Source organism: Pieris napi, chromosome Z, assembly GCF_905475465.1.
Source record: "Pieris napi chromosome Z, ilPieNapi1.2, whole genome shotgun sequence".
NCBI classification, from domain to species: domain Eukaryota; kingdom Metazoa; phylum Arthropoda; class Insecta; order Lepidoptera; family Pieridae; genus Pieris; species Pieris napi.
The window spans coordinates 4,352,055-4,364,981 of NC_062259.1; the positions used below are offsets into that span (position 1 = coordinate 4,352,055).

Consider the following 12,927-nt stretch of genomic DNA (forward strand, 5'->3'; position numbering starts at 1 on the left):
TAGGGTGCTGGACAGGTCTTTGATAAGGCGATCCAAAACAGTCTCTCGGTACACTTTAGCTCTGGTTTTGACCCCCTTTTTGCAAAAATGAACCTCAGTTAGCCCGTAATAGGACACTCCCAACCAGACCATTACTGATGATGGATGATGTCCATGTAACTTTATTTTTAGCTTCTTCAGAACTCCTAGCGTACACTGTATCATTCTGTTTATTGTACTTCTCTTCAATATCGAAAATTTTTTCGTCCGTGAAGAGGATATCACGGTGTCGGTTTTTCGCGTACCGCTTAAACAACACCCGCGATCTCTTAAGCCTTATTGCTTTTAGGCGAGCATTAAGTAAGTTCCCACTTTTTTTTTGTATGCTCGTAGACCAAGATCTTCATTTAAAACCTTTTTTATTGTTTTCCTACTGACACCCATCTACAAAGCCATCAACTTCTGTTTTCGGACAGAATTTCTTTCGATCGGCGCTTTGATAGATTTGATTACTGCTGGTGTTCTTGCGGAGCGTGGCCGGCCAGTTCTTTCCTTGTCCTCAACACTGGAGACTTCAAGGTACCTATCAATAGTACCGTACACAAACCTTAGCGTTATATTCAAATTTTTGAGCAACTTGAAAATGGTACTCGGCGAGTGCCCACAACGGTGCAACACAATAACAACTATTCGGTCTTCTTTCCATGTCCACTGAATCGTGAAAAATTACGGAAAGTTATTGTTTTTTATTTTAAAACAATAGTCAAACATTCCAAAATAGAATGCAATAACTTTTTTATAAAATCCTGCTCGAAATTTAGAAATAATGTGCCAGTGACAGAACTTTGGGACCAACTACGTACTATTTGATAATTTTCATTTTATTTTGTAAAATGTGTGTTTATTTTGTAACACACCAAAGCTACTGAGTGTATATTATTAGGTCCAAACAATACCTTAGCTCGTACAAGAAAAATCAATGTGTTTCGAACCTTATGAGAGGGTTCCTGATCCGTAAGCGTTATTTAGAACCTTATAATATTAATATCTCATTAATAGACTGATTGTACCTAATCCCTCGATTTAATTTAATTATTTAATGATATGTCACGCAAACTCATAGTATATAAGACTACAATTGCGGGGTATCGATACAAGTGAGAAGCGACTTTGGAGTCGAACTACTCACTTCGTCAAATAGTATCAAAAACATAGTAGACAATGGAACTGAACTACACAGCAGAGGACCCAATCGCCTTCCCCTTCAAAATGTGAGTATACCTACTTATGTTTTAATAATTGATTTTCTTCACGACTTTTATTTAATGTGATCTTTAACGACTTTTTAAGTTAATGATTTTCGTGTTTCTATTGCAAAAATATACTTTATTTTATTCATAACATGAAAATATGTAGTTGAAGTTTTATAAATTAACGTTACAATGTTTGAGAGCCTCCTCTCCATAGCTGAGTTTGGAAAGAGAAAAATTCAATATTTTCCCGGCTTTATGTGATTTTTTCATTTAAATTCTGGAATAGCAATATATAAATGTTTGCGTAAGAAATAAAACAGCTGAACGATTACTTAAATTATGTAAATCACTAGGGTGTCGGGGGAAGTTCAGCAACATATGCTGGGCTGGAACATTCCTGCAGAACACCAAAGCCTGGTGCACGAACACTGGCGCCAGTTTCCAGCGGTAGACAAGTTCTCTCACTACCTTCTGGCACTCATCTATTTCATCCTGATGATTTCCTCTATCACCGGCAACTCGCTTGTTATTTGGATCTTCAGCACGTGAGTAACAAATTTTATGAAACTTCAGTACGCTATTCTATTGGTCTCTAGGTATTCTCCCGGATTCCATAATACAATATTTGTTATTAATTGGCGTTATGCTTCGCGCTAAGTCTCAGCTAACCAGAAATTGCGTGAGTTAGGAATTATTTTCTCTAGCAGGTTACAGAAACTATATACCTAATAATACAATAATGTTAATAGGTTTTAACAAAGAGACACCGTTTTATTATGTAAAAATATTCCAGCAGACATGAAAAGCGCCTTCTATTTTTTGAATTTCATTCGCTAACATCTATTTATAGGAGCATTCTTCATCTATCTGAATGAAGAATTTTTCTATTAAATTTTTACATGAAAAGGCTTTCTACATATTTCTAAACAATTTTCGCATTTTGACAATGATTTTCTATTTCGGAACCGAAGGCTTTCAAATGAATTTGATTCAATGAAAAGATTCAGTAAAAGTAACGCCTACACTATGTACCCAACATAGTGTAGGCGTTACTATTCACTTTTCTATCTAATAGACTCGTGTTATATCAAACGTGAATCACAAATAAGTCTCTATGAAATAGATTCAGATTTAAACGATAAAATAATTTATTAAATTTCTCTAATTTTAGATCCAAATCACTTCGATCTGCAAGCAACATGTTCATTGTCAATCTGGCTATATTCGATTTAACCATGATGCTGGAGATGCCCCACTTAATAGTGAACTCGTTTTATCAAAGAATGCTTGGCGATCAGATTGGGTGTGACATTTATTCCGTATTCGGAGCCTTATCAGGGATCGGTGGATCAATTACAAATGCTGTCATAGCTTACGACAGATATAAGTAAGCAATTATTTGGTTTTCGTTTATTTCAAGACATTTTCGAAGAATTTTTAGTGGAAAAATTATTTTGATTAAATAATAATTAATTTAAAGATATTTATTTACGCCGTAGGACTATCTCGTGCCCGATCGATGGTCGCATCAACAAAGTGCAAGCATCCATCTTGATTGCAATCACCTGGATGTGGGCAATGCCATTCACTCTTCTACCCTGGACTCGAGTCTGGGGCCAATTTACAACTGGTATGAAGCATATAACACTATTAAGTCAAAGAGTTAACCCACAATAGTAATTACCTAATAACGCAAAGTATAAATATGTCGAAATCATAGAGTTGATTACGTATACCGGGCTCTTCGGGAATGATATCAGACCGAGGCTATTATTGTCTTTTCGTAAATTGTTGTTAATATTATTGCCATACATTCTAATTTTTTTTTTCAAAAACATAATTCTATTTGTCTACAAAAACAATACATGAAAGTGGCGTAGATTTCTGTTTTACTTCATTTGTAAGTTACACGCATTCAACCTTTAAACATTATTTGCTAAGAGTTAATAGCACATTTACATTAACGAATATAAAAAGTTTAAATAATATATTATATTATATTATATTGCTTTTATTATTATATAACATATGTATTTTCAGAGGGTTTCCTTACCACTTGCTCATTTGATTTCTTGAGCGAAGATCAAGATACAAAAGCCTTCGTTGCGTGCATATTCTGCTGGAGCTACGTCATTCCCATGACTCTGATTTGCACATTCTACTCTAAATTATTTGTTGCGGTAAGATTAACTTTTTTTAAGAATTTGTCACTTAATGGAACGTTTATATGCAGGCTATGGTAAAAAATCAAACCTGGCTTATTTATGGTCATTTGTTCTTTTTTGAGTTAGTGGTCCGTTGTTCTTTTTTGAGTCAGTGGTCCGGAAAAAGACGCAACTTGGAGTCAAAACTGTATTTACATGAAAATGTCAACATAAGTAAGGACAATAAGATCAACCAAATAGAATAAGAGACAAAAATTATCGTTGTTATAAGTTAAACATAAATGTTAATTGTTGATATTCATAGGTACGTCATCATGAGAAAATGCTGAAGGAGCAGGCCAAGAAAATGAACGTCAAATCCTTGGCTTCGAACAAGGAAGATGCTGGTAAGAGCGTGGAGATCAGGATAGCGAAGGTGGCCTTCACAATCTTCTTCCTATTCGTTTGCTCTTGGACTCCCTACGGTGTCGTTGCTATGATTGGAGCTTTCGGTGACAGGTAAATAATTAGTCGAATAGGTTTATTAAGTAAGAAACAGCCTAATTGGCATCCTCCAGGTGTGTACTGGCAGTCTTGTTAGCTTATAACATGATGCAGGTATAATCTACTAAGATAAATCAAAAAAGAAATACTAAACTAAAAACTTTTATTAATACTTAGGTAGCCTTGCGTATTGAGTAATATTTTTGTATTTAACAAGAATAATTGTCAGTGAGTCATTTCGTGGAGATTTACAAAATTTTAACGTCGTATTACAGGTCTCTTCTTACACCTGTAGTCACAATGATTCCAGCTGTCTTCTGTAAAACTGTCTCCTGTATCGATCCTTGGGTTTATGCTATTAACCACCCAAGATTCCGGTGAGTACTAGAAGTTAACGAATAAAATAATTTCTACATTTAATTTAACACATTTGATTTACTAAATGCGTAGTACTAAATTACTTAATACTATAACTAAAATATATATTTAGTTTTATTATTAATCTGAGATTTTTGGGTGTATAAAAAATCCTATTTCTAATATAGCTAAATTAATAATCAAATACACTAAGCATAAATCGTGACTCGATATCAGCTCTTTACCATGTTATAATGTCGTAATATTTCTTAACATAATTCAAAAATTATTTAGATATTTTATGGACTCTTTATTCGTTCAGGGCTGAATTGGAGAGGAGAGTTCCATGGATGGGTGTCCGTGAACCCGACCCAGACGCGACTTCCACTAACGCCAGTACATCGACAACACCAGCTGATGCCTAAAAGTTTTATAACAGCAGATTTACTTTATAGACCAAAGCATGGAGAAGGGACACGATTAAATTTAGAGAATGGCCTCTTCACATTTGTCAGGGCGGATTAAGGTAAAATAAATTGTTTTAAAATCTTTTTTTGACGGTTTAATGTGCATTGCGAAGGCATAACCGTGTTGCGAATGATCCAATCCTGTTGATAAATATGGGGAGACCGTTTCTATCACAGCAGCTTTATTATAAGAAAATGTAATTGTAAGTACTTGAATGTAAAAAAGAAATGTAAATGTTTCTAACCAAAAACAACTGATGACACCGACGACTATGGCTTTTTTATCGAGCAATTAAAAATTAATTAAAATTTTTATCTTTTATTTCATACTCCTTTTCATATGAATAATAGGTAATACGATGTCTATTTATTATATTTTTATGCAAATATAACTTGGAAATATAACTTCCATTTTATAAAAAAAAGTAACAATCTTAATAACCATAGGAAAGTAAAAAGATACTCCGTATATCAAAGCAAAGTAAAAACTAATCTTGTCCGCAATCTTCTAATTATATACACTTATAAACATAAGGACAATAAAATAATTAACCGGATAAAACGTGTTCATTTATCTCCATTTATACTAATTTATTACAAAATATTAGTAGCAATTTATTTTGGAATTATCAAAACACGGTCAATTAACCAATGCTAAAGATCTAAAGACAAAGCTTAAGATTACGCAAAAGAAACGTCTGAACCCAAAAATAACACTTGCCTGCTCACAGACAGTCGATTTTCAAATCCAGAAACGGCACGTTTTCAATATTGTATGAGTGCAAATATGTGTTAAGTGTGTGTAGTGTAATTGTATGTGATGTTTGCCGGTGGAGGTGCTGGGTTCCAAAAGCAGTCTAAGCCTCCTTGGGAGAATGCGAGTGAAATATCACACAGCTGGTGCGTATTTTTATTTTAGAACGGTATTTTTATACTGGAGATTTTAGGTGACGGCGTTTAGCTCACCTTGATTTTAGTTGCACACACACATTTGGCAATGGAATAATATAAACACAGTCTCTTTAAAACGTTGGTATTTGTTTTATACAAGAAAATACTTTTACGTTGGTGACAAACATTATAGGCATAAGAAACAAATACCACTTTCTGTAAAATCTAATGGTTTTATAGAGCTCAATGACTCCGATTAATTCTCAAGTCTAATTAGATTTGAATGAAATTTTACAGGGATAGATTTTCTCGGAAATTTCTAAATTAAACTAATTGGTAACTGAATTTATTACTGAGTGGTTCTTTAGATACATCATTATAAATATTAACTACTATTAACGTTAATTATAACATTGTAGCGACATCTGCAATCTGCAGCTAGAATCAATGCGATCACGTCCTGGAACATGATATGAAAGAGTTGTGTTGTCGGGCTTTGGGGCCATCTTCCACTACAATAACTGGGGCCTTAGCACTGGCCAGCCAGTAGTATGATTGGACAAGGAAGGTCCTTTTGCTTGGAGGAAGTTCACATCTTCCGTCCTCTACTCTTTACTAGACTTCTGTTAATATATAATAACAAGACGAGATACTCACAATTATTCCATCTGTCTCGTACGTACACGAATTACCTGCATAATTCACCAATGCTCTAGTTTTTATCTAATTATGAGGATTTTGATATTTTCCGCCTCACCAAAGAGGATGTTAAGAAGTATTTAAAGAGGCGGAACGGAGGACTTTGACTTTCTTTAGCAGTAACAATTTAGTTTTCTCTTTGAAATATTAAGTACTAAATGTTGTTGTTTAATGTTAAATTTCAGTTTTCTTTTATTTTTGTATATTAATGTACTTACTTATGTATCCTGTTTTAACTATAACTAGTCTGGCCATTAATACTAACAGTATAAACTTTTCTTTTTTTCAACTTTTGAATTATTTTGAATTTGGAACACGTTTTTCGTGTTCATTAACAAATTACAATATGGAATAGGATGTTAAAGAAAATAGGATTGCAGTGATCGCCTTGCACAAAGTGGGTATGGTCGTCGGCCATATTCCAGACACTTCAAAAGCTTGCGTATCAGCCGTACGTTCGTATATTGTACTATCAACAGATACAATAATACTTCGTCTATCGAAGACCAGAAAAGATTGGGGCGGCCGCATGCTGTTAGAACGACAAAGGCTGTTAATGCTGTTAAAGCCAGAATTCGTCAAAACCCCATTAGGAAGCAAGAATCTTATCGCGAGAAATGAAGAATCCCACTAGGACTCTGTCTCTCAAAACAAGTTCTGAAGCTCGGTGCTTATCGTCGATATACAGGATAAATCCCTAAATCAATCTTCAAGCTTAAAGATAGTGTGTGGTTATGTAAAGTGAATCAATCAAAACGCCTACTGTGAAATTTTTGTGAAAAAGGAGTGAAATCTTCAGCCAAAGTGTATCAAGATACAGTCTTGGATCATGTTGTGAAACCTCTCAGCACTACACTTTTAAAAAATATAGCGTGGTCTTTCCAGCAGGATTCTGCACCTGGTCACAAGGCACGAACCAACCAAGCCTGTCTTGAAACCAACGTTCCGGGCTTTATAACAGCTGAAGACTGGCCCTCATCTAGCCCAGACTAATAAAACATCTGTGGAGCAAGCAGTGGCGAAATTTAGGAAACTATTTTACAATTAATTAATTGATAGAATTGTAAGTACCCGGTATATTATGTTTTGCATGTCAAAATATGAATATTATATGGCTAATCATTATGCTGTATGTTCGTGTACGGTGTGCAATTATGTGACCTTAGCCTGAATCCATAAAGTACCGTCGACATGCAAAATAATATGGAAAACAAAATTTCATGGTACTGCAAATATTTACATTGAAATGATTTCTAAAATTAGATTTTGGAAATCGTTAAGTCCGTATTTTTGCTAAATAATCAGCGGGCATTATAAAGGTTAGGTCATCACCAAGGGAAATATGTCTAAAGTCAGATGGCATATTCTTTACATTTAAAATTATTATGTAAATGATATTCGTCTGTTTATGAGAAACGCCATTTAATATTGGCTTATTGATTCTTGAAACTTGATTCTTAACATTTCTTTGTTCGACTCCAGAACTTGAATCAGTTCTAGTCTCTAACAAAGCAATATCAATAATTTCAGATCGCTTTGTTCGCAGCTTTGAAGTACACGAATAATCCTTTAAATTGAAATAAGCTTTGTTCCATTTGTATACCTAATAGTCCGCGCAACTCAATAGTATTTAGTTTATAATTTCTATATTTTACAACACTGCGATACGAACTAGATAAAGTGTGTGCTAAAATTCGAAATTTACGCTTTCACCAGTTGATCTCACTAATAATTCGTTCGGTCTAATGTAGACGACACCACTGACGATTGTGTATGACGATTTATCAGTGCGCAAAAACTCTCGTGCCGTCTTATTAGCCACCCATAGTGTGAAAGCTCTTTTCTATACTATGCACTGGAATCTGCGCATGCACAACAATACCTCCTGCGTACAAGGCAAGTCACAATAGGTATAAACTGTTGAGACCGTGGCCTGTTTACTAATGCTTATTTTAAAGCAAGTAGGATAACCGTGAGTCGTCTCACCCCAAAACAATTGTTTCGACGGGATCTTGTGTCTCGAAAATGTGCAGATGAAAATATGTTGTCAGTGTGATGTTTATAAACAAAAACTGTAGTAATACACTGAGAAAAACTTTTTACGCTACCGAAGTTGAAGAATAGCGGCGCTGTAAACAGTTACAGATAATTAAAAACATTATTACATCATGGTGTATTAGATACACGGTAAAAGCTCTGATCATCTTTTGGCATATTGTATTGCATTAAGGTTACATGATGTTCAAAATTTAATAATACAGTATATGTTTAACACATATAGTGTTCAGAGGAGTAGTTCGGAATAATATCCGCAGCTGAGTTTTAACATCAGAATCCACAACTGAGTGTTTTTAAGGCAATTTTTGCGCACACCATCACCTTGTGGACCAGCTTCCTACTGAAATACTTCCGAACCAACTAGATTTAGGGTCTTAAAATAAATAGCATGCTAATTCTTAAAAGGCTGGCAACGCTCAGACGAACCTTCTGGCGTTATGGGTGGCCACGGGCGGTGGTATTACTTAATATCAGGTAACCTTTGCCCGTTTTCTCTAATAAAAAAAATGGTTTTCGCTCTTAATTTTTAATAAGCCGTTTTCGCAATCTTGATCCTTAATTATATCAAGTCTCAATTTCTCAAAAAGGTGACTGTTGACCAACAGCATATACATATATAATAATTAAAAACGGCAATAAAGGGCCATTTATAAAACGAAATAGACCTAAGCTGCAATTAGACACATTCGACCAAGCGTAGAGATGAGCTCTCAAGTGAATTCGGCAATCGAAATTAACCGCTCATGTTGGGTGTGAACTGTTGCTATAGGCTTCTATAACACTATTGGCATTTCCGGTCAAATCAATTACTAAAATATATTTTTAGTAGCTAGTCCCTTTATAGGGAATTTAACTAGTAAGGCAAAGTGACAGAGATCAGTGATGGTAATAGATTGCAAAACGAACGTTGTTTGAACCTAGAATGTTTACCCTGAGGGTTCTTTACAGAAGTTAAGGTTGACTTTTAAAGGTACTACTAAGAGACTTGTATACTGTTGTTATAGCGGGAGGGTCTAAAAATCTCCCGTTGAAACAAACTCGTTACGTAAAAGGCAGACAGGGTCGATGGGATCAAGGGTAGGTTATGTATCGACATTTCCAGCCCTGTTTCTTAAGGATAACGTATAAGTCTTAGTTCAGCTGAAGTTATTAATAACATTTATATAATTTACATTACCATAAAAACTTGTAGGAAAATCTAGTTACAATTCCTTATTGTTTTATTTGGACAACACATGATATATTCCTATCATATTTAATAAACCTAACATAGTAAAGAAACGCTCGCAAAATATTTTCCGAGTCACATTTTTTTTGTAGAAATATACATAAGCCTTAGAAACTTGGTGGTGGAAAACCGTTGGCTACACAGCGATCCTGAATTGCTCTTAACTTATAAGTCACATATCGCAGAGAGGGGTTCTTTGAAAAACTCCAGACGAGTGTAATCTATAGATTTTATAAATTTTAAAGAGACTTCAGAAGGGACATTCTAATATTCATGAAATAATGACGACGATTTTAAACCGTAATGACGTGCCAATCACGTTGCAATGACGCTGCTATAAATAGCTAAAGCTTACGTCTACGCACTTGGTCTTGAGATTGTTGTACTTTCAAGGCAATGGAAATCCGCAACATGAAGAATGTTTTAGAATTAAAAATGCTAGACACGAGGAACAGACGCTTGAACTGCTTATATACGACCACTGTTAGTTTATATTTAATAACGATTTTAAGTCATAATGTTGACATATCATCTACTAAATACAATTTTATTCACGCATATGTAAATCTAATGTAATGTAACCGTTATTGTAATTCATTACTAACCAGAAAGAAAATGTGTTTCGTCAATTTTGTTAATCCGCCCTAAGAACAACATCATTGTTCTTAGGGCGGATTAAAAGAGAAATAGAAAACTTACGTGCTTATGACATTCTTCAAGATTAGGTAACTATAATCACTATTTTATTTGAATAATTATTAAAAGGATTATTTTGAGCAATTTTCTTCATGTTATTTAGTGGCTATTTGCCAACAGCGTGTCCCCTGCCTCAGGGACCAAGTGTATTAGATTTAGATTAACTTTTTAAATAATTACAAATAATTGTAAAATTCTGTTAACATTTAAGATAAAAGAAATTGTAGTTTGAACAATATACAAATAATTTTATTGGTACAGTTAGTTTCTTAATGTATATTTTACCAGACACAATACGTCATTAAATATCAACAGGTGCTCTGAAACTAGTTGTGACGTTTCACTTTTGGAAAATTAGTAAGTTTTGCAGACCTATTTGGATGATTAATGGAATCTCCATCGTAACATCTGGTAAAGGCATAATGCCAACTAACTTGTTTATGTATGGTGCTTCCGGTGACGTCGTACGCAAACGTTGATCACAATTATTTTACTAAATTAAGCTATTTATAATTATTATTCAATAAGATTTGATTCCAAAAAAAATTCAACTTAGCTGAGTGGGTCCGACTACTTATAATTAATTCGTTTCACTCAAAAGTACTCGGTATTCCCCTATTAACTGAATGCCTATAATGCTAGTATATGTATACGGAGATATATACAATAATTGTATATCCTTTGAGGGCATTCAATGCCCTTATGGGTCTTCTATACCTAACAAAATTGGTAAGCTAAATGATATATTTAAACTTGTACCTTTAAAGAAACAAAATGCTGTCAATTATTATAAAAACCTCAAGGATGACTCAACTAATAATACAAATTCTAATGCTGATAATGATTATGTGAAATAAGGGCCCAAAAATGTTGTAAAAATAAATTAAAATAAATAGGTTCTTGTAATTTTTTATTGTTTTATTTTACCATCCATGATGTTACACTGATTTCCAATTGTATTCATTATTAAAAAAGTAAGTTTGTAGATATAATAGAAAATATGAAGTTTTTGTGATCTCCGGAAAAAATATTTTTTTTCATTTCGGGACCTTCTTCCAGACGCCGCAATTATTGCATGTTTATTTCTGTATATAATATATATTACTTATTCAGTGTCCTATGTGTTGTTTAGAGGATTTTATAGACTTGGTAGAATAGAGCGATGTACAAGTATGAAATTCATAAAGTAGGTACATTTTATACGTATATTTGTAATAAAATGTTTTGCTACTACTAAACAAGGATTGCAATATCAGGAAACATAGCGAGATTTAAACATTTCTCACCAACACAGTAGAACTAATAAATACGATAAACGTATAACAATGACGCGACTTTAGGTCACTGTATATAAGCACTTACACATATTTTCATTAAAAAAGAGTAACGAGGTTTTATAACTATTTCTTTTTTTATATGGCGAACGATCAAGCAGTGTTGGCTTGGTTTACATCGTGCGACTCTCATCCCTGTGGTCGTAGGTTTGGACCCCGGCTGTGCACCGATCGACTCTCTATATATGTGCGCATTTAATATTAGCTTGGAGAAGTAAATCATTGTTAGGAAAACTAGCAAGCCTGCCGGCTCATTACCTACTTGTATATTAGAATAAACAAATTTTCAAGATACATATACAGAATCTGACGCCCAACGTAGTGTCACTTGTTTTTTACCGTTTTCATTTGTTATAATTGTAATACTAGCTGACCCGGAAAACGTCGTTTTGCCATGTATATTATTTCTAGGAAACATTTTTTTAGTTCAATAAAAATAACTATCTACTATAATAATAAATCGGGGTTTTTCGTAGAAGGGTGACAATTAAGGGTTGTATGTATTTTTGTATGCTGTATCATAAAAAAATAAAAACAAATTTTGTCTAAAAAGTAAACTATAAAAATTTAGGGGTGGGACCACCCTTATCACTTAGGGGTTTGAAAGATAGATAGTAGCCGATTCTCAGACTTACTGAATATGCATAAAAATTTCATAAGAATCGGTCTAGCCGTTTCAGAGGAGTATGGGAACGAACATTGTGACACGAGAATTTTATATATTAGATTTAAAAAAAACAAAGACACATTCTTGCTACTTGTGTCTAGTCTAGTAATATCTAGTCCCGACACTAGAGACATCCCTATATTGACTGAAAGCAGTGATACATATATTAAATAGTAAATTTATTTTATACAAGGAGAGGTCGAATAGACAATATAATAAATATAGACAATTATATTTGGCTATACTACTTCACAGAAGACACAATATCACGAAAAAAAAATTATAGAAAATATTTTTGACTCCATCAGAGATATTAAATATATCTATATTTTGCTTGTCGCGTTTCCAACATAGTTAACAAAGCGAGCATGTTTGCGTGGCAACCACAATAATTCCATTTTCGTACAATCTACTTGTGACTCATAATTTAAATTATTTTGCATTCGGCAATCAGAATCGTATTATATTGGCTTTAATGGAAATGTAATTATGATGATGAAAACTAATTTTATGTACCGTGTTATGCTATTTAAAAAAAAAGAAAATAACTACATTTTTGATAATGCAATCTGAATTGTATTAAGATTTTCAAAGATACTACTAACTTTGTTCTCCTATAGTTATGTACTTTTTGGCAGATGGGATTGACT

General features: G+C 33.7%; 2 protein-coding genes across 2 annotated transcripts in view; both read left to right on the top strand.

Annotated features, from left to right (window-relative positions):
• Positions 1–1,114: 1,114 nt before the first annotated feature.
• LOC125062399 (opsin-3-like) lies at positions 1,115–5,013 on the top strand. Its single transcript, XM_047668300.1, has 8 exons — positions 1,115–1,250; positions 1,586–1,777; positions 2,404–2,619; positions 2,732–2,862; positions 3,273–3,412; positions 3,702–3,895; positions 4,156–4,257; positions 4,560–5,013. The coding sequence occupies exons 1-8, from the start codon at positions 1,201–1,203 to the stop codon at positions 4,660–4,662; spliced, it is 1,128 nt and encodes a 375-aa protein (XP_047524256.1). The 5' UTR covers positions 1,115–1,200; the 3' UTR covers positions 4,663–5,013.
• A 434-nt stretch (positions 5,014–5,447) lies between these two features.
• LOC125062290 (potassium voltage-gated channel protein Shaker) overlaps positions 5,448–12,927 on the top strand; it is a 197,330-nt gene continuing 189,850 nt past the window's right edge. Inside the window, exon 1 of the transcript XR_007119234.1 lies at positions 5,448–5,604. The gene's annotated coding sequence lies outside the window, so the exon portion shown is untranslated. The remainder of the gene's footprint in view (positions 5,605–12,927) is intronic.

Coding starts and splice junctions, on each gene's coding strand:
- LOC125062399 (XM_047668300.1), top strand. CDS start 1,201: ATGGAACTGAACTACACAGCAGAGGACCCAATCGCCTTCCCCTTCAAA. Junction 1,778..2,403: donor GTTATTTGGATCTTCAGCAC/GTGAGTAACAAA, acceptor CTCTAATTTTAG/ATCCAAATCACTTCGATCTG. Junction 2,863..3,272: donor CTGGGGCCAATTTACAACTG/GTATGAAGCATA, acceptor ATGTATTTTCAG/AGGGTTTCCTTACCACTTGC.